Raw genomic sequence first — 25,607 nt, 5'->3', positions numbered from 1 at the left:
AAGGTCAATTAAGGAGTTACATAATAGGGAACAAACAATAATAACGAGATTGAGATTAGGACATTCGGGATTAAACAGCACTTCGCATATTTTGGGAAAACATCAAACAGGTTTTTGTGATTGTGGGACAGAACAGGAAACGGTAGAACATGTTTTGTGTTTTTGTAGTAAGTTTGATGTAATTAGGGGTGAATTTATAGATAGGATGAAAGATAAAGGATATGGTGTTTGGAATTTGAGAACGTTGCTGAATGGCAGTAGGTCCAATTATAAGTTGGTGCTAGAGTTTCTTAGGAAAATTAAGGTATTTAATAGAATTTAGTTTTTATTATATATATATATATATTGTTTATTTAATTATTTATTTATTTTTCTCTCCTTGCTCTGACTCACACTCCTGCACAGTAGGTGGCGGTAATGCACCTTAAGTTGGTTGCCACCCGCCATTTAACCGGAAAAGAAGAAGAAGGAAGAAGTACAGGGGTTCTGCTGTCCTCCAGGTCTCAGTTTGGGTTCAACCCCTTTCGTTTGGGTGAGTTTTTACTTGAAAGTTTAAACTCTTGTATGAGCCGGAGGGATCTTTTATGTGCAGTTGGTTTTTAAGGTTAACTTGGTTTTGTGCAATTTTACTGAGTTTGGTTTAAAACACCTTCGTTGCGGTAAAGCTTTTAACCAGGTGCTTTTATAGTTGATAATGTCGTTGTGATGTTAACCTTTTAGAGAGATCTGTTTGCACGTTTTTAGAACTTTTTGTTACAAATAAAACCATTTTAATATCCACTGTCCAGTTCTTATGTTATCCCCATCCTTCACATTTTACCAGCTTATGTCTGACGTAACAAGATCGAGACTGCTCAAGGCGACGTAGTGGTACACAAGAAGTTCAACACCAGCATTCATCTTCATAACACAAATTACAGTCTGGTAACACAATCCTTTAATACTGTTTGCGTTACTATTATTATACTTTATACTTTGCTTGCACATGTAACAGACAGTTTTTTTTAAACAGTTTGTATTACTACTAATAAATATTCATCAAAATACTTTCCTGGTTTGGGTGTGTATTTCCTTTAACATAAAGGATAAGTGTGGTGTGACAGACAATTTTAAATCATTTAATCCAAACACTACTCGGCTACTGCATGGGCAGCAGTAGCTCAACAGGTTGAGCGGGTTGTACAGTAATCGGAAGGTTGCAGGTTCGATCCCGGCTCTGGACAGAGAATTCTGCTGTTGTGTCCTTGGGCAAGACACTTAACCCACCTTGCCTGCTCGGCAGCCTCACCTGTCAGTGCGCCCCAGGGCAGCTGTGGCTATGTCGTAGCTCATCACCATCAGTGTGTGAATGTGTGTGTGTGAATGGATGAATGATACTCTGTAAAGCGCTTTGGAGTCCTTACTCTGAGAGGCGCTATACAAGTGTGGCTCATTTATCATGGTTTCATTTACTAATTAAACATAAAGGAATTCCAATTATTGAATTAAAAAAAACCCAGGCTGGATTATTTTCTTTACGAAAGCGCACACAAAGGTGAACCTAGTGATGGACGGGTACAAACCAAATCCAGACTGGATGATGAATTTTATGGGAATGTTTTATGGGAACTGTATCTGGGAAACTGTTTACTCAACTGGCCACTCCTGAACATTCACTACCACAAACTCCTTCTGGCCCAACCATCTCAGGCCCTACTGCTTCATTTTCCTCTTTTTCCCCTCTCACTGAGAACTGTGTGTCCAAGCTTCTCACGTGCAGCCGCCCTACTACATGCCCACTGGACCCCATTCCGACTAAGCTGCTCCAAGCTATTGCTCCTACAGTAGCCGCAGCAGTCACACATGTGATCAACGCTTCACTGACATCCGGTACATTTCCCACCTCCCTCAAGCATGCTCAGGTTAAACCGCTGCTAAAAAAACATCTCTTCCTCCAAATCATGTGGAGAACTACTGACCTATCTCTCTCCTCCCTTATCTGTCCAAAATCATTGAAAGGGTGGCTTTCAAGCAGATCACAGAATACCTCTCACAAAACTGTCTGCTTGACCCTTACCAATCTGGGTTCAGAAAGGGCCACTCCACTGAAACTGCTCTGTTAGCAGTGACTGAATCCTTAAAAGAAGCTAGAGCGACAGGTAAATCCTCAGTGCTTATCCTGCTCGACTTTTTGGCTGCATGTGACACTGTCAACCATGGCTTCCTTTAGTCCACACTCTCTAGCATGGGCATCACAGAGAAAGCACACGCCTGGTTTGAATCGTACCTCACAGGACGATCATTCAGTGTATCTTGGCTTGGACAATCCTCTACCATGCACCATCTTGCCACAGGAGTCCCCCAGGGCTCTGTACTAGGACCTCTTCTCTTTGCCATATACACCACCTCACTGGGTGAGATCCTTCGATCACATGGCTTCTCCTACCACTGCTATGCAGACGACACCCAACTCTATCTGTCATTTCCACCGGCTGACCACACTGTCTCTGCACGAATATCAAACTGTCTCTCTGATCATGTTGTCTCTGTTGCTCGTTCATGCCGCTTTACGCTGTATAACATACGAAAGATCAGACCATACCTAACACAACATGCCACCCAGCTCCTGGTGCAATCTACTGTCATCTCCCACCTCGACTACTGCAATGCCCTTCTAACTGGTCTTCCAGGCTGTACTGTGAGACCTCTTCAAATGGTCCAGAACACAGCGGTGCGTCTGGTCTTCAATCAGCCAAAAAGAGCACACGTCACCCCTCTGTTCATTGAGCTCCACTGGCTACCGCTAGCAGCACGCATCAAATTCAAATAGCTAACACTAGCATACAAAGTCTGAGACGGTACGGCTCCCATCTACCTGAATCCTCTTGCAAAGGCTTACGTCTCGGCCCGGCCGTTCTGGTCATCACAGGATCGTCGGCTAGCAGTGCCTACACAACGCTCAGGACAATCCAGACTCTTCTCATGCATCGTTCCACAAATGTGAAATGACCTTCCAAGCACGACCAGAACAGGAGCTTCCTCTTCAATCTTCAAGAAACTCCTGAAGACCCTGCTCTTCAGAGAGCATCTTCTAAACTAGCACCTTGTCTGCACCCGTCCCCCCTCTCTACTGTCCACTCCTTGTTCCCTCCTCTCCATGATTCATCATGCTGCCACACTGCCACCTACGACTGGCTGGAAATTGTTTGTTGTTGTTGTTGTTATTGTTAGCCTCAAGGGCAGCATGCCGATTATCACTTGTAAGTCACTTTGGACAAAAGCGTCTGCTAAATACATAAACAGTAAACATTCCAATACAGGTCAGATCATTCGGCCAATCAGAAAAGTTTCCTATATAAGGAACCCAGCAGGTTGCATCGAGTCACTGACTAGTGTCAGAGACTTTACAGCAATCCTCATACTAAGCAAGCATGCAGCGACAGTGGAGAGGAAAACTCCCTTTTAACAGGAAGAAACCTCCAGAGAATCCTGGCTCAGTATCAGCAGCCATCCTCCACGACTCACTGGGGATGGAGAAGACAGAGCAGACACACACACACACACACACACACACACACACACACACACACACACACACACACACACACACACACACACACACACACACACACACACACACACACACACACACCTTTTATACTAGTAATGTGTCTATAGTTATATTGTGATTTCTTAGTAAATATTCTATTTGGTGAAAGATAAACTTTATTGTATTTATCCTAGTGGATCTATAATTAAACGGGTAAACTAGTAGTAGCACATCCAACGTCAATGAAAACAAAAGGTTATTATCAGGAGAGGGAGAATGTTTAAGTGGTTAGCAGCAGTGTGCTAGACGATGGCCCCCTCCATGAGGCCACCACAGCTCAGCAGAACATCGTTGTAGCTTCTTCTGGGGAGAAAAACACTTAGAGAAAAATAAAGTTAACAGCTGAAATAGCAGGAAATAATACAGTTAAAGAGCAGATAGTAGAAGAAAGCAGTAGAGTGTGAGAAGTGGTCAGTGTGTCCTCCAGCAGTCTAAGCCTATAGCAGCATAACTACAGAGATAACTCTGGATAATCTATCCTATTTAGATGGAGGCATGTTGGAGGCAGGGCAAGGGAGAGCCGTCTTTACCGACTGTACACTCCACCTCCCTGTACTCCCCCACTTGTCCAGATTTAGGCTAACATCAGATTTTAACCATAGACCCTATCAAATAAAAATGTTTTAAGCCTATTCTTAAAAGTAGACAAGGTGTCTGCCTCACGGACTAAAGCTGGGAGCTGGTTCCACAGGAGAGGAGCCTGATAACTAAAAGATCTGCCTCCCATCCTAATTTTAGATATTCTGGGAACCACCAGTAGACCTGCAGTCTGAGAGCGAAGTGCTCGGTTAGGAACGTATGGAACAATCAGATCACTGATGTATGATGGAGCTTGATTATTAAGAGCTTTATATGTGAGAAGAAGGATCTTAAAATCTATTCTGAATTTAACAGGTAGCCAATGTAGGGAAGCTAAGACAGGAGAGATATGATCTCTCTTTTTAATTCTCATCAGAACTCTAGCTCTGCTTTCATTGAACACTTTTTTGGAGGGGACAAATAATGCCAGAGGGGGACATGTCCTCTCTGGGATTTTTGCCTATGCACGCAGGCGACCCATTTTGGATTCAAAAGGGCAAATTTCTCTGAAAGGTGAGGGATTTCAACGTCTGCCATTTTCTGTTGATTCTTCACAAAGCCAGTTAAAGGTTTAAATGGGTGGAGTTGGACAAGCTGTTCACAATAAACCATCTGAAATGATGGTTGAACATCTCTCCTGTTTTAATAATCCCATGTTTCACATAACTTAATAGAAAAGTACTTGTGAAAGCCACATTGGTTCAAATGATGAAATATTTGCTAAATATAAACCTTCTGAAAACGTTAGTTTTGAAAGCAGCCTACGCCTGAAAAGCATTAAATTATTTAGAAAGGGGAAAATACATTAAAAAATAAGATCAGCTTATGAACAGCCAAGCTGTGCTCCACTGACTCTTCTTATATTAAGTTGTAAATGATCTGGCTGCTGTGAACCAGAGAAAACACTTGGTCAAGAACTTAATATTTTCAGTTTTTGATCATTTAAAACGGATTTATTCCTCTAATTGGAGATGTGATTGAGATCTGCAGATGTGAGGTTTTTATGTGATGCTGCAAAAACCATCTTGTAGGGTTTTAGTGGCTGAAGCTGCACCAACTGCTCAGCAGCGCCCTTTAGTGGTGAAAGTGGAGTACTGCAGTTAATGAAACCACACAAAGCTCAACAACACAATACTAGTTCATCTGTATAAAAAGTAGGTCGCCTTTATTAGAAGCTGGGAAACCAAAACATCAAGATCAGTAATACTTTTTTCCTTAAGACCTTTGTCATTTTTCCACAACATGCAAAAAAATTTGAGGAATTCTGTTTAATTTCCACATCGCTGACAAAAGCTTCCCTACTGGATCTCTGCAGAAGTCAGCCTGGATTACAAGAACACAGCCAGAAGAACCGACGGAGTAAAAAACAATAAAAGCGACAGATGTGGATGGATGAGGAGGATTCTGTCTGATCCTGCAACGGTCCAGAGCCATCGGCTACTCTCACACAATTCCACTAGTCCTGAAAACCTGCAAGGAACAACAATCAATGTGCTTCTGCGCTGGGGTCCTGGTCCTGGTCTTGTTTTCATCTACAACTTCTTGCAGTCTTGGACAACTCCACATAAACACACCCAAGATTGCAATTTGAGCTTCTTTTTCACAACGTTTTGACATCAAACTCATCCGGGAAAAGAATGTGACAAGTGCTGACCTGATCTCCGAGGCGGTGTATGGCTTTGGACCAACGGGTGACCTGCTTCCAGCCTGAATGTGTTACATTCTCAGGCCTTCAGAGCCACAAGAGGAACTCAAGTCAATAAAATTAAGGCATTAACAGACTAATGAACACCAAGCTGTCTGATCTCCGTCTACATCCACAATCCCACGAGACACTAGAGCGGACAACAGAAAGTCTCAAACAACCAAACTGACGGAGGGGTGGGGGGGGGGGTTACAGGAGGATGGCCGGTCCAACCATCGCCTGACTGGAACAGACTGGATTGGCTCGACTTCATTTCTTTAAAACCAAGATACATTTTATTTATTTTTCTTAAAAAACAAACATTACAAAAAAATCCGAGTCGAGAACAAGAACAATGAACCGACGGGAAAGAAAAACATTCATCTCTTCAGCTCTCGAAACAAAAATCCAACCCCCTTTCTTAAAAACCAATGGGATTTGGTGGTGCCTGGCTCAAGGGGTTGAGGGTTGGGGAGCTGCAGCCATGCAGGGAGGTGCTGATAGAAAACAGAAGCACGTTTAAGGTTTAAAGACCTGCTGACAGGCAAACAAATAAAAACATGAAGACAGGAGGTGGGCGCCCAGAAAGCTGCAGCTGCACTCGCAACTTCAGAGAAATGTTGGTCAGCGCTGGTGTGGGACGGGGAGGAAGGACGAGGCTGCGTTCAAGACAAGCGCCTCCCTGCTAAAAGCACCAACCCTGCTGCTCGCTCCTACAGGACACCGGCGAACTCGTCACTGGAGACAGGAAGTAAACATTAGCGCCGCTCTGAAGGACGGATGCTCACCTACACCCAGAGAGAAGACAGGGTGGAGGTGCAGGAAAAAAGTCCAACCTGTTGAGCCAGGCCGAGGGAGGGGGGCAAAAACTAAATGCAGATAAAATAAAACAAACACATTGAGGGGGGGGCTTCACACGGGTACCATCTTCTAGTCTTCTCCAGAGGGAGCATCCTCTTCTGAGCCGTTCTCCTCCTCTTCATCTTCCTCCTCTTCCTCTCCTCCTGCTGACTCCTTTGCTGTCTTGGAGGCGGGGGATGACTCCTTTTTCTCTGCTTCCTCTTCTTCCTCCTCCAGAGGACTCTCAGGCTCTTCCTCCTCCTCTTCCTCTTTGGGTGAGCTCTTCTCCACACTCTTGGTGCTGGGGCGTCCCTTCCCCTTCCCCTTCGTAGGACTGGGGGTGACTATGGGTGAGACAGAATCATTTTTGGTTTGACCACCTGTGGGGTTGTGGGTTTGAATCCTGCTGTGTGTATTTCTAAAAACTCAGCAGAATGACAACATCAGAGAGAAGCTTTTCACAACCACATGACTCTGGTTTAACCCTCCATGATGAAGCGTCTGGAGCCTGCCGCACACGAGGCCAAGCGGCCTCGGACGACTGCTCAGCAGGTTCCTCGCCGTGTTAGCCTGATTCTCACCAACCTTTCCACCTCACCAGATGCTGAGGTGGATATGAATGAATGAATGATCAATTTTATTCAGTCATTGTAAAAATAATTGATGTAAACAGTAACATATCATACGAATATCTACATATACAGGGAGTGCAGAATTATTAGGCCAGTTGTATTTGAGGAATAATGTTATTATTGAACAACAACCATGTTCTCAATGAACCCAAACAACTCATTCATACCAAAGCTGAATGTTTTTGGAAGTAGTTTTTAGTTTGTTTGTACTTTTAGCTATTTTAGGGGGTATCTGTGTGTGCAGGTGACTATTACTGTGCAGAATTATTAGGCAAGTTAACAAAAACAAATATATACCCATTTCAGTTATTTATTTTTACCACTGAAACCAATATAACATCTCCACATTCCCAAATATACATTTCTGACATTCAAAAACAAATCAGCGACCAGCATAGCCACCTTTCTTTGCAAGGACACTCAAAAGCCTGCCATCCATGGACTCTGTCAGTGTTTTGATCTGTTCACCATCAACATTGCGTGCAGCAGCAACCACAGCCTCCCAGACACGGTTCAGAGAGGTGTACCGTTTCCCTCCTTGTAAATCTCACATGTGATGATGGACCACAGGTTCTCAGTGGGGTTCAGATCAGGTGAACAAGGAGTTTTTCTTCTTTTATACCCTTTCTTGCCAGCCACGCTGTGGAGTACTTGGACGCATGTGATGGAGCATTGTCCTGCATGAAAACCATGTTTTTCTTGAAGGATGCAGACTTCTTCCTGTACCACTGCTTGAAGAAGGTGTCTTCCAGAAACTGGCAGTAGGACTGGGAGTTGAGCTCGACTCCATCCTCAACCCGAAAAGGCCCCACAAGCTCATCTTTGATGATACCAGCCCAAACCAGTACTCCACCTCCACCTTGCTGGCGTCTGAGTGGGACTGGAGCTCTCTGCCCTTTACCAGTCCAGCCACGGCCCATCCATCTGGCCCATCAAGACTCACTCTCATTCCATCAGTCCATAAAACCTTAGAAACATCAGTCTGGAGATATTTCTTGGCCCAGTCTTGACGTTTCAGCTTGTGTGTCTTGTTCAGTGGTGGTCGTCTTTCAGCCTTTCTTACCTTGGCCATGTCTCTGAGTATTGCACACCTTGTGCTTTTGGGCACTCCAGTCATGTTGCAGCTCTGAAATATGGCCAAACTGGTGGCAAGTGGCATCTTGGCAGCTGCACGCTTCACTTTTCTCACTTCATGGGCAGTTATTTTGCTCCTTGGTTTGTCCACACACTTCTTGCGACCCTGTTGACTATTTTGAATGAAACGCTTGATTGTTCGATGATCACGCTTCAGAAGCGTTGCAGTTTTAAGACTGCTGCATCCCTCTGCAAGATATCTCACTATGTTTGACCTTTCTGAGCCTGTCAAGTCCGTCTTTTGACCCATTTTGCCAAAGGAAAGGAAGTTGCCTAATAATTATGCACACCTGATATAGGGTGGTGATGTCATTAGACCACACCCCTTCTCATTACAGAGATGCACATCACCTAACATGCTTAACTGGTAGTAGGCTTTCGAGCCTATACAGCTTGGAGGAAGACAACATGCATGAAGAGGATGATGTGTACAAAATACTCATTTGCCTAATAATTCTGCACTCCCTGTATTTCCATTCCTCCACAAACATATATATTCATACATTTGCATATCGTGTATATTTAGTATCTCATAACTGAACAGGTTTAGGCAGAAGCAAAAGCTTACAGAATTGCCTAACCTACTTACAAATCAATTTCCCTCAATGTGCCAATAACCAAAAATAAAAACACAAACCAATCCACCAACATCTAATTAATACTCATCAAAAGTATTTTAAAAACTGGGAGTGAAGTTGCTGATTTAAATTCTATTTTAGCCTCATTCCAAAATTGTACTCCCATTACAGAGATGCATCTCCTTTTCATGCCCTTTTCAATCAATCAGTCAATCAATCAATCAAATTTATATTAAACGTAAGGCTTGTCTTTCACTTTATATAATAGACCCAAAGATTTTGCAATTTTTCTTTTTATATAATTTAATTGATGCTTCCAGGATAAGTTAGAGTCAATCACAACGCCAAGAAATCATTTCAGACACTCTTTCAATTTTAGTATCTGAAATTGTTAATTTAAAGTCCCCATTTTTTACCTTCTTATTTCCAAAAATCATAATTTAGTTTTTTATATTCAGTGATAATTTATTTACATCAAACCAAGATTTCAGGATATTTAACTCTTTTTCTTTACCTGAACAAACTAAATTTGTATCATCTGCAAACATTATAACTTAGAAAAATTTCGTCACGTTACATATGTCATTTATATATAAAATAAATAATATAGGACCTATTACTGACCCTTGTGGAACTCCACAACTTATTTCTCTAAATCCAGATTTTATATCTTTAATTTTTACACACTGTTGTCTGTCTTTTAAGTAACTCTCTATCCGGGACTTCGCTATACCTCGTAGGCCATAATTCTCCATCTTTCTCAATAATCTCCTGTGGTCAATGGTGTCAAAAGCCTTCTTTAAATCTACAAATATGCTAATAGAGAGTTCTTCCTTTTCACTTGCTTGTGCTATTTCTTCTACCGTCTGCATTATTGCACAGGTAGTGGTTCTGTTTTTTCTAAATCCATATTGACTGTCACTTAATAATTTATTTTTAGTAATATATACGTCTAGCTGTTTCACAAATAATTCATCTAGTATTTTCGAAAATTGTGGAATAATTGCTATTGGCCTATAGTTTTCCATAGAATGCTTATCTCCATTTTAAAATATTGGGATCACTTTGTTATCTTCATAGTTTTAGGAAAATATCCTTTATGTAATGATAGGTTATATATATATATGTGTCAATGGTCTCAATAGAAAATATAACTTCTTTTATAATTCCTATATCATTCCATGTACATCTGTAGAATTGTTGTTTTTAAATTTTCTTACTATATTTAATCATCATTTTCACTTACTAATATCTGACTGGTTTGATATTTACTGCCTCATGGGGGTTAAAAACTTGCTGTGTGCGTACCACATGAGCTGCTGGCTGAGCTGAAATATTCTAGTGGCCAATCAAAGCACGTTCTCCGCTCACATGACCCCAAGATGGCAGCCCCCTGTCTGCATATCAGAAAATAAAACGGAGACAGAGCTGGAAACGGAGGAACGCCTCTACTTTTTTTGCTGATGAGGCATTTCAAGGTTAGGGAAGTATGGGTGCGGTGGCTGAAGAGAAGGGCCGGGCAAGGAGTTTATGCCAATCTACTCCAGCAGGGTATCTGCAGGTTTAAGGGAGCCAAATTTAAGACTTTTTAAGACCTTTTTTAAGGCCAGTTTGACCAAATTTAAGCTACTTTTTAAAATTAAATTTAAACTATAATTTCCTGCTATTGCGAATGTGGGATTAACCATCCAGTTACCATAAAAGTTGCACGTCCCCATGGCGCAATCTCCCACTAGCTTAACCAGCTTATGTGCTCATCTAAAAAAGCCCCCTTTCACAACCAACTGAATGTGTACGGTTCCGCTTATGCCAATATCATACACAAAAAATGCTGAACACTAAATAGAAATTCATGAAAATTGAAATAAACTGATCTTGTTTATTGGGTCTTTGGTAATTTAAGACCTTTGGAAACTGTATTTAAGGATTATTTGTCATTTTTAAGGATTTTTAAGGCCTTAAATTTGGAAAAGCAAATTTAAGACTTTTTAAGACTTTTTAAGGACCCGCGGATACCCTGTCCAGGAGACGCACCTTGAAGACCCAGAATGCTTCCGACAGTACCCCCACCTGGATCCTGAATGCTTCGAGAGGGTAGTGGAAATGGTGGCCCATCGATCCACGAGGTACCGCTTTGTTTATTTTTCTGACACGCAGATGGGGGGCTGCACCTGAATACATCTTAAGTCATGTGAGCGGAGAACACGCTTTGATTGGCCACTAGAATATTTCAGCTCAGCCAGCAGCTCATGTAGCGCACACACAGTGAGTGTTTACCCCCCGGGAGGCGGTCAGATATTCACCTCAGCGTCTCGCGAGGTAGAAAAGTCCGTGAAGATCAGGCGCGCACAGCGAGGCGTCTGCCCAGCAGTTTCCCCTCGAGTGCTGCAGGCTTAACGATGAGCGGCAGCTCACCTGTAGCCTTTAGTCTGGGTTTGGGGCTCTTCTTCTCTTTCTTGTCTGGTCGCCCCCGTCGGATCACCTTCTTGCTCTTTTTCTTGGAGCGCCCGTAGTCACTGTCATCATCGTCCTCCACCATGAAGTCTTCATCGCTGCCAGATTCGTCAGCTACACGTCAAAACAAAGAGACGGACGGTTTTCCTACTTCATGACTCTGCTCAGGATCATTCACAAGGAAAAATCAGGTGTTAGATCTGCTGTACGTACGGTCCATGTAGGGCTCCTCCTGGTCTTCATGCTCCTCATCCTCACTGCCTCCATCTCCCAACAAGATCTCTCTCTGTTTGGACACGGCCTTGGAGGCTGCCTGCCGCACCGTACGCTTTCGGCTCACATCCCTGTCATCATCACTGTCATCTACACACACACACACACACACACACACACACAGGGGAAAACAAAGAAATGAATCAGACACCTAGCATCCACCTGTTGGAGCCACAAATGTTCCTGCACAGTTCTGAAACCAGACATGACAGAGGTACAGTCGTCCAGGTGGGTCTTCCTGGCTCTACTCACATACCAAACATGGACACCTCCCTCCCTACAATGACTGTGACGTTTTAAAATAGCAGATCAGAAATCTGTGACCGACACGACTGCTCATCCTCCCACCCAGAAACTCTTAGCTAGTCAACGAGGTGGGCGGGGTCAGTCAGGTAAACTCACAGCTCCAGAACACAATCTGGGTCTGCTGGGAGCTGCCAGCACCGATCAGAGGAAGGTCTAACTGATGTCTGGTCTTTGTGACACAGTGGGGTGGAGAGTAGGGCTTCCACACTCGGGCTGGCTCCACTCGCCAACATACAGCAGGAAGTGTTCCCATACAATAGAGCTGTAGCGAAGCGTCGATGACGTCGACGGCTCGATTCTAAAAGTTCGTCAGGTCAGATCCGGAAGTCGACGCACCGCGCCCACTTGTTGCATCCCCAGGAGTTAGTAAGTAGAGGAGGAATCTGCCTGTTTTTCCTCTAGTTCGCCCTCTTCTCCGCCTTCACTAACATCTCCACCAAATACCGAAGACCCGGAACAACGTCCGTCCGCTACTAGATTCCTATCCTGTTTTGCCCGCCTCCGTCTCCCGGCAACGGACAACAACTTCCGGGGTCAGATGCGCTGCTCCGTCTCTACCGCAGATGTAGAACATCACCGGGAGCGTTTCTCCCTTCATTAAGGAGCTTCTTTCAGACGTGAGGAGAGCTGTTTTGGTGGTAGCAGTCTCTCCTCCGTGCTGGTCTGTTTGCTGCTGGGTGTTTTTGGTTTATTTAAACTTGGTAACTTGAACTTAACGTTGGGAAAGCTACTGTTAGCGTCTTCGCTAACAGCTTCTTGCGTTTGGATAAGCTGTTACGTTTTGGTTTAGAGTTCATCTTTTTTTGGTGCAGATCTCCCTTTTATTACATTTAGAGTGTTGTGGGTTTTCGGTTTAGTGTAAAATATCACCTTGAGTTTGGTTTAACCGCCCAGTTTAGAGTTTGGACCTTTGGAGATCCTTGTTTTGGTCCAGAACCCTGTAATCTTTGCCAAGTGGGACATCCCTACTTATTTGTACTTTTGTTTTAATTCCCCACAGGCAGAATTAGTTTATTATTCCCAACCTGTGGATGGAAAGATTTATGATTTTTGTAGTTGTAAATAAACCTGATCATCATTTTAACTTTTAAATCCCGTTATTGACCCTTCCTTTTTGCACACGAGCCAAACTCCCCAGGAAGGGTCGTAAGACCACTCGCCTCCCGCTCATAAGTGACCAAAACAAAGCAGCATGGAGACACTCCGTCTCCAACCACCTCTCAGGCAGCAGCCTGCACTCCCAAGTTCTACACGTCACCAGAACATAACCAACCAACACAATACAAGCAGTGTTAAACAAAATGGAAGGCCTGTAGTGTTTATTCTCTTACAGTAACAACTGGGATGAGGATCAGCACCTCCAAATCTGAGACCATGGTTCTCGACCGGAAAAGGGTGGCTTGCCAACTCCGGGTCGGGGGAGAGGTCCTACCTCAAGCGGAGGAGTTTAAGTATCTCGGGGTCTTGTTCACGAGTGAGGGTAGGAGGGATCGGGAGATCGACAGGCGGATTGGTTCAGCGTCTGCAGTGATGCGCTGCATGGGGCTGAACTGGTCCACACTGGTCTACTGACTGATTGGCCGGCTTAAATTCATGCCTACCATTAGAAGGAGCCACTGACTGGCAGATGGAATCAGCCAGCGGGGGCTTCCCACACGCACGTTTAATCATCATTCTGGATCGTGAAGAGGAAACTTCTGCTCTGCCTGAAGAGCATGCACACACACGCACATGCCAGGGTTCTTACACTTCTCAAGCATTTATAGCACGGGGTGTCAAACTCGAACACTGGGCCGAAGTTGCGGGCCAAACACAGTAGTTTTTAAAAAGTGACGACAAAAGTGCACATTTTCCTTCATCTACAGACGTGTACGCTGAACCTTTTCATTGGGAAAAAAACTCATTTTAGCAGTAACACCGAATGTGGAATAACTAAAATTATACACAAGCAAATCGATTTTCAATAAAAGCACACATCAGTGGTAATCTTTATGTCTCAATTTTGAAAATATTTATTCCTTAAAATGTGCAAATATATTCAGCATTTATTTTTATGCATCTTTTAAATATTTCTATTTTATATTTTCTTATTTCTTTACTCTCCATTTTTGCTCCTGTAATGAAAGTTATTGTTAGCCTAGTGAACTAGACCAAAGTCTTGCTTTTCAAAGTTTGGTCTAGGAACGCTCCATTGGAACCTCCGCAGCCCCAAGCAGCATTCTGGCTGGCCAATCACAGCTCTCTGTAGGGGGTTTTAATCCTATTGAGCTCTGTGATTGGTCCACGATGGTGGGCAAATCACGGCGCTCTATTTGCTTTGTGAGCCAATAAAATCATTTGTATTAACTCATTCACTAACATTGATGACTAAAGTTCTCACTTTAGATCCAACCGCATTTTTTTACTGTGTGGGTCTCGGACGAGCCCCCGCAACGTGAGAACAAACATCTCAGCTCTAAAGCCGATCTTCATCCGTGTACGTCACACGTCACGTGATCAGGAAACAGAACATCCATGTGTTAGGAGATCGTTTTGGGCCACTGCTGTAAAAAAGTGAGGCGCGAACCAGGAAAGCTTCTGCCGATCACAATTCAACAACGAATTATGAAAGAACGGATAACGCTCGAAACACGGATTCTTCCTGATGTAAGAGGAGAGTCTCTGCTTTATTTTGGTTGTTTTGGCGTCAACATCATCCTGGCGCGCAACGTTCTGCCACTCTTTAAAAGACAGTAAAAACGTTGAGAAATGCTGGCAGCGAATGTAACAGGTTACAACGTTAATTAAAAGTTGTTTGATAAGCTATCATTTTGTCTTTGTTATCAGATGGCAAATAGCTGATCGAACTTCAAACCAGAGTCTAATGATGGGTATTAGGGGTGTAACGGTTCACGGGGGAGTGTTGAACCATTTTGGTTCGGTCCACTTGCGTACCGTTTCGGTTTAATATTGCGAACAGTATTGGTTTACTTTTTTCGGTAAATGAATTTTTATTTGTGTGATTCAAGTGCAGCGGATAAAAGTTCCTCGATAATGTATTGAGTGGCTGCACCTGATCTTCATTTAAAAAATGCGATCTGCAAATTCTGATCAAGGCCTTTCAGAGCGGATCCAACCAGCTGGTTGTCGTTGCTACTGAAGCCCGTAGAGACGCCAGATGTCACTGTTACTGAAGCCCGTAGATACGCCGGTCGTCACTGCTACTGAAGCCCGTAGAGACGCCGGTCGTCACTGCTACTGAAGCCCGTAGAGACGCTGGTCGTCACTGCTACTGAAGCCCGTAGAGACGCCGGATGTCACTGCTACTGAAGCCCGTAGAGACGCCGGATGTCACTGCTACTGAAGCCCGTAGAGACGCCGGATGTCACTGCTACTGAAGCCCGTAGAGACGCCGGATGTCACTGCTACTGAAGCCCGTAGAGACGCTGGCTGTCACCGCTACTGAAGCCCGTAGAGACGCTGAACGTTGCTGCTACTGAAGCCCGTAGAGACGCTGGCTGTCACCGCTACTGAAGCCCGTAGAGAAGCTGAACGTTGCTGCTACTGAAGCCCGTAGATACGCCGGATGTCACTGCTACTGAAGCCCGTAGAGACGCTGGTCGTCACTGCTACTGAAGCCCGTAGATACGCCGGATGTCACTGCTACTGAAGCCCGTAGAGACGCTGAACGTTGCTGCTACTGAAGCCCGTAGAGACGCTGGCTGTCACCGCTACTGAAGCCCGTAGAGAAGCTGAACGTTGCTGCTACTGAAGCCCGTAGAGACGCTGAAGGTTGCTGCTACTGAAGCCCGTAGAGACGCTGGCTGTCACCGCTACTGAAGCCCGTAGAGACGCTGAACGTTGCTGCTACTGAAGCCCGTAGAGACGCTGAAGTTGCTGCTACTGAAGCCCGTAGAGACGCTGAACGTTGCTGCTACTGAAACCCGTAGAGACGCTGAAGGTTGCTGCTACTGAAGCCCGTAGAGACGCTGGTCGTCACTGTTACTGAAGCCCGTAGAGACGCTGAACGTTGCTGCTACTGAAGCCCGTAGAGACGCTGAACGTTGCTGCTACTGAAACCCGTAGAGACGCTGAAGGTTGCTGCTACTGAAGCCCGTAGAGACGCTGAAGGTTGCTGCTACTGAAGTCCGTAGAGACGCTGGTCGTCACCGCTACTGAAGCCCGTAGAGACGCTGAAGGTTGCTGCTACTGAAGCCCGTAGAGACGCTGGCTGTCACCGCTACTGAAGCCCGTAGAGACGCTGAACGTTGCTGCTACTGAAGCCCGTAGAGACGCTGAACGTTGCTGCTACTGAAGCCCGTAGAGACGCTGAACGTTGCTGCTACTGAAGCCCGTAGAGACGCTGGCTGTCACCGCTACTGAAGCCCGTAGAGACGCTGAAGGCTGCTGCTACTGAAGCCCGTAGAGACGCCGGATGTCACTGTTACTGAAGCCCGTAGAGACGCCGGATGTCACCGCTACTGAAGCCCGTAGAGACGCCGGCTGTCACCGCTACTGAAGCCCGTAGAGACGCTGAACGTTGCTGCTACTGAAGCCCGTAGAGACGCTGGCTGTCACCGCTACTGAAGCCCGTAGAGACGCTGGTCGTCACTGTTACTGAAGCCCGTAGAGACGCTGGCTGTCACCACTACTGAAGCCCGTAGAGACGCTGAAGGTTGCTGCTACTGAAGCCCGTAGAGACGCTGAACGTTGCTGCTACTGAAGCCCGTAGAGACGCTGAACGAAGCCACTACTGAAGCCCGTAAAGACGCTGAACGAAGCTACTACTGAAGCCCGTAGAGACACTGAACGAAGCTACTACTGAAGCCCGTAGAGACACTGGCTGTCACCGCTACTGAAGCCCGTAGAGACGCTGGCTGTCACCGCTACTGAAGCCCGTAGAGATGCTGAACGAAGCCACTACTGAAGCCCGTAAAGACGCTGAACGAAGTACTACTGAAGCCCGTAGAGACGCTGAACGGAGCTGCTACTGAAGCCCGTAGAGACGCTGAACGGAGCTGCTACTGAAGCCCGTAGAGACACTGAACGAAGCTGCTACTGAAGCCCGTAAAGACGCTGAACGGAGCTGCTACTGAAGCCCGTAGAGACACTGAACGGAGCTGCTACTGAAGCCCGTAGAGACACTGAACGGAGCTGCTACTGAAGCCTGTAAAGACACTGAACGGAGCTGCTACTGAAGCCCGTAAAGACGCTGAACGGAGCTGCTACTGAAGCCCGTAGAGACGCTGAACGGAGCTGCTACTGAAGCCCGTAAAGACGCTGAACGAAGTACTACTGAAGCCCGTAGAGACGCTGAACGAAGTACTACTGAAGCCCGTAGAGACGCTGAACGGAGCTGCTACTGAAGCCCGTAAAGACACTGAACGAAGTACTACTGAAGCCCGTAGAGACGCTGAACGGAGCTGCTACTGAAGCCCGTAGAGACGCTGAACGGAGCTGCTACTGAAGCCCGTAGAGACGCTGAATGAAGCTACTACTGAAGCCCGTAGAGACGCTGAATGAAGCTACTACTGAAGCCCGTAGAGACGCTGAATGAAGCTACTACTGAAGCCCGTAGAGACGCTGAACGGAGCTGCTACTGAAGCCCGTAAAGACGCTGAACGAAGCTACTACTGAAGCCCGTAGAGATGCTGAACGAAGCTACTACTGAAGCCCGTAGAGATGCTGAACGAAGCCCCTACTGAAGCCCGTAAAGACGCTGAACGGAGCTGCTACTGAAGCCCGTAAAGACGCTGAACGGAGCTGCTACCGAAGCCCGTAAAGACGCTGAACGGAGCTGCTACTGAAGCCCGTAGAGACGCTGAACGGAGCTGCTACCGAAGCCCGTAGAAACACTGGCTGTCACCGCTACTGAAGCCCGTAGAGACGCTGGCTGTCACCGCTACTGAAGCCCGTAGAGATGCTGAACGAAGTACTACTGAAGCCCGTAGAGACGCTGAACGGAGCTGCTACTGAAGCCCGTAGAGACGCTGAACGGAGCTGCTACTGAAGCCCGTAGAGACACTGAACGAAGCTGCTACTGAAGCCCGTAAAGACGCTGAACGGAGCTGCTACTGAAGCCCGTAGAGACACTGAACGGAGCTGCTACTGAAGCCCGTAGAGACGCTGAACGGAGCTGCTACTGAAGCCTGTAAAGACACTGAACGGAGCAGCTACTGAAGCCCGTAAAGACGCTGAACGAAGTACTACTGAAGCCCGTAGAGACGCTGAACGAAGTACTACTGAAGCCCGTAGAGACGCTGAACGGAGCTGTTACTGAAGCCCGTAGAGACGCTAAACGGAGCTGCTACTGAAGCCCGTAGAGACACTGAACGGAGCTGCTACTGAAGCCCGTAAAGACACTGAACGGAGCTGCTACTGAAGCCCGTAGAGACGCTGAACGGAGCTGCTACTGAAGCCCGTAGAGACGCTGAACGGAGCTGCTACTGAAGCCCGTAAAGACGCTGAACGAAGTACTACTGAAGCCCGTAGAGACGCTGAACGAAGTACTACTGAAGCCCGTAGAGACGCTGAACGGAGCTGTTACTGAAGCCCGTAGAGACGCTGAACGGAGCTGCTACTGAAGCCCGTAGAGACACTGAACGGAGCTGCTACTGAAGCCCGTAAAGACACTGAACGGAGCTGCTACTGAAGCCCGTAAAGACGCTGAACGGAGCTGCTACTGAAGCCCGTAGAGACGCTGAACGGAGCTGCTACTGAAGCCCGTAAAGACGCTGAACGAAGTACTACTGAAGCCCGTAGAGACACTGAACGGAGCTGCTACTGAAGCCCGTAGAGACGCTGAACGAAGTACTACTGAAGCCCGTAGAGACGCTGAACGGAGCTGCTACTGAAGCCCGTAAAGACGCTGAATGAAGCTACTACTGAAGCCCGTAGAGACGCTGAACGGAGCTGCTACTGAAGCCCGTAGAGACGCTGAACGGAGCTGCTACTGAAGCCCGTAGAGACGCTGAACGGAGCTGCTACTGAAGCCCGTAGAGACGCTGAACGGAGCTGCTACTGAAGCCCGTAGAGACGCTGAACGGAGCTGCTACCGAAGCCCGTAGAGACGCTGGCTGTCACCGCTACTGAAGCCCGTAGAGACGCTGGCTGTCACCGCTACTGAAGCCCGTAGAGATGCTGAACGAAGCCACTACTGAAGCCCGTAAAGACGCTGAACGAAGTACTACTGAAGCCCGTAGAGACGCTGAACGGAGCTGCTACTGAAGCCCGTAAAGACGCTGAACGGAGCTGCTACTGAAGCCCGTAAAGACACTGAACGAAGTACTACTGAAGCCCGTAGAGACACTGAACGGAGCTGCTACTGAAGCCCGTAGAGACGCTGAACGGAGCTGCTACTGAAGCCCGTAGAGACGCTGAATGAAGCTGCTACTGAAGCCCGTAAAGACGCTGAATGAAGCTACTACTGAAGCCCGTAGAGACGCTGAACGGAGCTGCTACTGAAGCCCGTAGAGACGCTGAACGGAGCTGCTACTGAAGCCCGTAGAGACGCTGAACGGAGCTGCTACTGAAGCCCGTAGAGACGCTGAACGGAGCTGCTACTGAAGCCCGTAGAGAAGCTGAACGGAGCTACTACTGAAGCCCGTAGAGACGCTGAACGGAGCTGCTACTGAAGCCCGTAGAGACGCTGAACGGAGCTGCTACTGAAGCCCGTAAAGACGCTGAACGAAGCTACTACTGAAGCCCGTAGAGACGCTGAACGGAGCTGCTACTGAAGCCCGTAGAGACGCTCAACGGAGCTGCTACTGAAGCCCGTAAAGACGCTGAACGAAGCTACTACTGAAGCCCGTAAAGACGCTGAACGAAGCTACTACTGAAGCCCGTAAAGACGCTGAACGAAGCTACTACTGAAGCCCGTGAAGACGCTGAACGGAGCTGCTACTGAAGCCCGTAGAGACGCTGATCGGAGCTGCTACTGAAGCCCGTAGAGACGCTGAACGGAGCTGCTACTGAAGCCCGTAGAGACGCTGAACGGAGCTGCTACTGAAGCCCGTAGAGACGCTGAACGGAGCTGCTACTGAAGCCCGTAGAGACGCTGAACGGAGCTGCTACTGAAGCCCGTAGAGACGCTGATCGGAGCTGCTACTGAAGCCCGTAGAGACGCTGAACGGAGCTGCTACTGAAGCCCGTAGAGACGCTGAACGGAGCTGCTACTGAAGCCCGTAGAGACGCTGAACGGAGCTGCTACTGAAGCCCGTAGAGACGCTGAACGAAGCCACTACTGAAGCCCGTAAAGACGCTGAACGAAGCTACTACTGAAGCCCGTAGAGACGCTGAACGAAGCTACTACTGAAGCCCGTAGAGATGCTGAACGAAGCCACTACTGAAGCCCGTAAAGACGCTGAACGAAGCTACTACTGAAGCCCGTAGAGACGCTGAACGAAGTACTACTGAAGCCCGTAGAGTCGCTGAACGAAGTACTACTGAAGCCCGTAAAGACGCTGAACGGAGCTGCTACTGAAGCCCGTAGAGACGCTGAACGGAGCTGCTACTGAAGCCCGTAGAGACGCTGAACGGAGCTGCTACTGAAGCCCGTAGAGACGCTGAACGGAGCTGCTACTGAAGCCCGTAGAGATGCTGAACGGAGCTGCTACTGAAGCCCGTAGAGACGCTGAACGGAGCTGCTACTGAAGCCCGTAGAGACGCTGAACGAAGCCACTACTGAAGCCCGTAAAGACGCTGAACGAAGCCACTACTGAAGCCCGTAGAGACGCTGAACGAAGCTACTACTGAAGCCCGTAGAGATGCTGAACGAAGCCACTACTGAAGCCCGTAAAGACGCTGAACGAAGCTACTACTGAAGCCCGTAGAGATGCTGAACGAAGCTACTACTGAAGCCCGTAGAGATGCTGAACGAAGCCCCTACTGAAGCCCGTAAAGACGCTGAACGGAGCTGCTACTGAAGCCCGTAAAGACGCTGAACGGAGCTGCTACCGAAGCCCGTAAAGACGCTGAACGGAGCTGCTACTGAAGCCCGTAGAGACACTGGCTGTCACCGCTACTGAAGCCCGTAGAGACGCTGGCTGTCACCGCTACTGAAGCCCGTAGAGATGCTGAACGAAGCCACTACTGAAGCCCGTAAAGACGCTGAACGAAGTACTACTGAAGCCCGTAGAGACGCTGAACGGAGCTGCTACTGAAGCCCGTAGAGACGCTGAACGGAGCTGCTACTGAAGCCCGTAGAGACACTGAACGGAGCAGCTACTGAAGCCCGTAGAGACACTGAACGGAGCTGCTACTGAAGCCTGTAAAGACACTGAATGGAGATGCTACTGAAGCCCGTAGAGACGCTGAACGGAGCTGCTACTGAAGCCCGTAGAGACGCTGAACGAAGTACTACTGAAGCCCGTAGAGACGCTGAACGAAGTACTACTGAAGCCCGTAGAGACGCTGAACGGAGCTGCTACTGAAGCCCGTAAAGACGCTGAACGAAGTACTACTGAAGCCCGTAGAGACGCTGAACGAAGTACTACTGAAGCCCGTAGAGACGCTGAACGGAGCTGTTACTGAAGCCCGTAGAGACGCTGAACGGAGCTGCTACTGAAGCCCGTAGAGACGCTGAACGGAGCTGCTACTGAAGCCCGTAGAGACACTGAACGGAGCTGCTACTGAAGCCCGTAAAGACACTGAACGGAGCTGCTACTGAAGCCCGTAAAGACGCTGAACGGAGCTGCTACTGAAGCCCGTAGAGACGCTGAACGGAGCTGCTACTGAAGCCCGTAAAGACGCTGAACGAAGTACTACTGAAGCCCGTAGAGACGCTGAACGAAGTACTACTGAAGCCCGTAGAGACGCTGAACGGAGCCACTACTGAAGCCCGTAAAGACGCTGAACGAAGTACTACTGAAGCCCGTAGAGACGCTGAACGGAGCTGCTACTGAAGCCCGTAAAGACGCTGAACGGAGCTGCTACTGAAGCCCGTAAAGACGCTGAACGGAGCTGCTACTGAAGCCCGTAAAGACACTGAACGAAGTACTACTGAAGCCCGTAGAGACGCTGAACGGAGCTGCTACTGAAGCCCGTAAAGACGCTGAACGGAGCTGCTACTGAAGCCCGTAAAGACACTGAACGAAGTACTACTGAAGCCCGTAGAGACGCTGAACGGAGCTGCTACTGAAGCCCGTAAAGACGCTGAATGAAGCTACTACTGAAGCCCGTAGAGACGCTGAATGAAGCTACTACTGAAGCCCGTAGAGACGCTGAATGAAGCTACTACTGAAGCCCGTAGAGACGCTGAACGGAGCTGCTACTGAAGCCCGTAGAGACGCTGAACGGAGCTGCTACTGAAGCCCGTAGAGACGCTGAACGGAGCTGCTACTGAAGCCCGTAGAGACGCTGAATGAAGCTACTACTGAAGCCCGTAAAGACGCTGAATGAAGTTACTACTGAAGCCCGTAGAGACGCTGAACGGAGCTGCTACTGAAGCCCGTAGAGACGCTGAACGGAGCTGCTACTGAAGCCCGTAGAGACGCTGAACGGAGCTGCTACTGAAGCCCGTAGAGACGCTGAACGGAGCTGCTACCGAAGCCCGTAGAGACGCTGGCTGTCACCGCTACTGAAGCCCGTAGAGACGCTGAACGGAGCTGCTACTGAAGCCCGTAGAGACGCTGGCTGTCACCGCTACTGAAGCCCGTAGAGATGCTGAACGAAGCCACTACTGAAGCCCGTAAAGACGCTGAACGAAGTACTACTGAAGCCCGTAGAGACGCTGAACGGAGCTGCTACTGAAGCCCGTAAAGACGCTGAACGAAGTACTACTGAAGCCCGTAGAGACGCTGAACGGAGCTGCTACTGAAGCCCGTAAAGACGCTGAACGGAGCTGCTACTGAAGCCCGTAAAGACACTGAACGAAGTACTACTGAAGCCCGTAGAGACGCTGAACGGAGCTGCTACTGAAGCCCGTAGAGACGCTGAACGGAGCTGCTACTGAAGCCCGTAGAGACGCTGAATGAAGCTACTACTGAAGCCCGTAGAGACGCTGAATGAAGCTACTACTGAAGCCCGTAGAGACGCTGAATGAAGCTACTACTGAAGCCCGTAGAGACGCTGAACGGAGCTGCTACTGAAGCCCGTAGAGACGCTGAACGGAGCTGCTACTGAAGCCCGTAGAGACGCTGAACGGAGCTGCTACTGAAGCCCGTAGAGACGCTGAACGGAGCTGCTACTGAAGCCCGTAGAGACGCTGAACGAAGTACTACTGAAGCCCGTAGAGACGCTGAACGAAGTACTACTGAAGCCCGTAGAGACGCTGAACGGAGCTGCTACTGAAGCCCGTAAAGACGCTGAACGGAGCTGCTACTGAAGCCCGTAAAGACGCTGAATGAAGCTACTACTGAAGCCCGTAGAGATGCTGAACGGAGCTGCTACTGAAGCCCGTAGAGACGCAGAACGGAGCTGCTACTGAAGCCCGTAGAGACGCAGAACGGAGCTGCTACTGAAGCCCGTAGAGACGCTGAACGGAGCTGCTACTGAAGCCCGTAGAGACGCTGAACGGAGCTGCTACTGAAGCCCGTAGAGACGCTGAACGGAGCTGCTACTGAAGCCCGTAGAGACGCTGAACGGAGCTGCTACTGAAGCCCGTAGAGACGCTGAACGGAGCTGCTACTGAAGCCCGTAGAGACGCTGAACGGAGCTGCTACTGAAGCCCGTAAAGACGCTGAATGAAGCTGCTACTGAAGCCCGTAGAGACGCTGAATAGAGCGGTGTGTCGTCCCTCCCGGCCTTCTCTCACACTGTGCAGGCACACAGCGGCAAAAATGTAAATAACACTTCTGCTGAACTTTCGCTCCGGGAGAATTGATGTAAAGTTTTCATACAACAACGAACAACATGGCACAGAGGCAGTTTGTTATTTAATACAAGTTTTAAAGACGAAACCATGGGTGGTGTGAGGTGAGATTTTAACCCTCTGGAGGCAGGCGTTGCAGATTAGTAACGTTAAACCCTACCTACCTTGTTGCTCCACATATATATTTCATGAGCAGTTTTTAACTCAGAAGTACCCCTGAAGGACTTAGTTGTTCATCCGTTTATCAAAACTTACTTAAGAGCCCGAGGGTTAAGGCTCGCTGCAGAAATAAAAACACGGAGCACCAACAGTCAAACACAACACTCTGTGTGAGCGTGACACTCATAGCTGGACAAACAACCTGTAAAATAATTAAAGACGTTAGATCAGCAGCCTGTGGTGACACCTGGTTCTGCTCACTATAGGAGCCGCTTCAGATAATAAATAAATAAATAAATATAATAATAACATACCAAAAATTAATCACACCGAACTCTTCAAAACCAAGCAAACCAAAGCAAATATGATTTTTGTCTACCGTTACACCCCAATGGGTATATTAGAGCATCCTGGTGCAATAAGCTAAACTTTTGTGCATGACAAGATTAGTTGACCAATCTTCAACAAAACTGGCGATTAGTCATCTACTGAACTATTTGTTTGTGGCAGCCCTACTTTGCTTTTTATTGTGAATTTCGTCACACCCATTATGACTCAAAGCAATTCTGCGACAGTTACCTGCAGCCCGTTTTCTCTTGGGGCCTCTCTTGCTGGGTGTCTCAGCCTTGGCTTTCTTTCCCTTTTTCCCTCTTTCTTCTTCATAGTCACTTCCACCATCTTCATCCTCCTCCTCTCCAAAATCATTGTCTTCTTCATCGCTGCCAAAGTCATCTGTAGCATGACACAGAATTCAGGGAGTCGGCACTTTGGCTTCAAGTGGAACCAAATCTTGATTTAAACAGTCCACCTTACCTGCCGAGTCGTTTTTGGATTTGGAGAGCTTCTCATCAGAATCCTCACTAGAAGAAAGAACAACACTGTGTTTAGAATTATGAGAAGGTCAGTGTGTGATCCACACAGACTGTAACCCGTAACTGGCTCTGTTCTGGTCCCTACCCTAGAACCTGACAGGCTCTGCACAACAAAATCCTCACATCTGCACTAGTCCTGGTCTGTTCCAGAAGCTGCTGCTGATGCACAGGGTGTATTCTAGCTCTGCAATGTGACTGATCAGATCAGAAAGCAGCACCAACCTTTCATCCTGCGAGTTCTTTGATCGCTTGTGTTTAGGCTCACGAGGGGCTGGGCGCACCTTCTTAGGCTTGTCATCCCCGTACTCGTCTAAAGGGACAGACACAGGCAGTGAGGAGCCATCCAGAAGCTCAGAGGCAGGACAAGGAAACCCACGGTTATCGTGGTTAACAAGCCTGAAGTCATAATGAGAACAGTAACATCTAACTTCACATTAAATAGAATTTCCTGCTGTTCCGAAATGTTTTCCTGTCAAATTGAGCACCTCCCTTCTCCATCTGTCTTATGGTGTTCCACGTCAAATTCTTCCTTAAGGGGGAGTGACCAGACCGGTCATTGCTGGGTTTCACTCACGTGACTCTGCAGCTGTGCGAAACTCAAATGGGGGTGGGAGGGGTTCTGCTCCACAACAAACCACCGAGCGATGATGGGTGAAAGTGACTGTACTAAAGCCGCAAGTGAGCTGGCACAGACGTGATATCGTATAGTTTTCAAAGTC

The 25,607-nt window shown here is 47.6% G+C and overlaps 1 protein-coding gene across 1 annotated transcript in view; it reads right to left on the bottom strand.

Moving 5' to 3' along the window:
* Window positions 1–5,310: 5,310 nt before the first annotated feature.
* Window positions 5,311–25,607, bottom strand: part of nucks1a (nuclear casein kinase and cyclin-dependent kinase substrate 1a) — a 30,114-nt gene continuing 9,817 nt past the window's right edge. Inside the window, exons 3-8 of the mRNA XM_015960123.3 lie at window positions 25,111–25,198; window positions 24,830–24,876; window positions 24,596–24,748; window positions 11,704–11,853; window positions 11,452–11,604; window positions 5,311–7,036 (exon numbers count right to left, since the gene is read on the bottom strand). Of these exons, the coding sequence (XP_015815609.1) occupies window positions 6,783–7,036; window positions 11,452–11,604; window positions 11,704–11,853; window positions 24,596–24,748; window positions 24,830–24,876; window positions 25,111–25,198 (845 nt within the window). The 3' untranslated portion in view covers window positions 5,311–6,782. The remainder of the gene's footprint in view (window positions 7,037–11,451; window positions 11,605–11,703; window positions 11,854–24,595; window positions 24,749–24,829; window positions 24,877–25,110; window positions 25,199–25,607) is intronic.

This window comes from Nothobranchius furzeri, chromosome 3 (assembly GCF_043380555.1).
Source record: "Nothobranchius furzeri strain GRZ-AD chromosome 3, NfurGRZ-RIMD1, whole genome shotgun sequence".
NCBI lineage: Eukaryota > Metazoa > Chordata > Actinopteri > Cyprinodontiformes > Nothobranchiidae > Nothobranchius > Nothobranchius furzeri.
The sequence above is the reverse complement of the archived record's forward strand: the minus strand, read 5'-3'. Positions and strand labels throughout refer to the sequence as shown.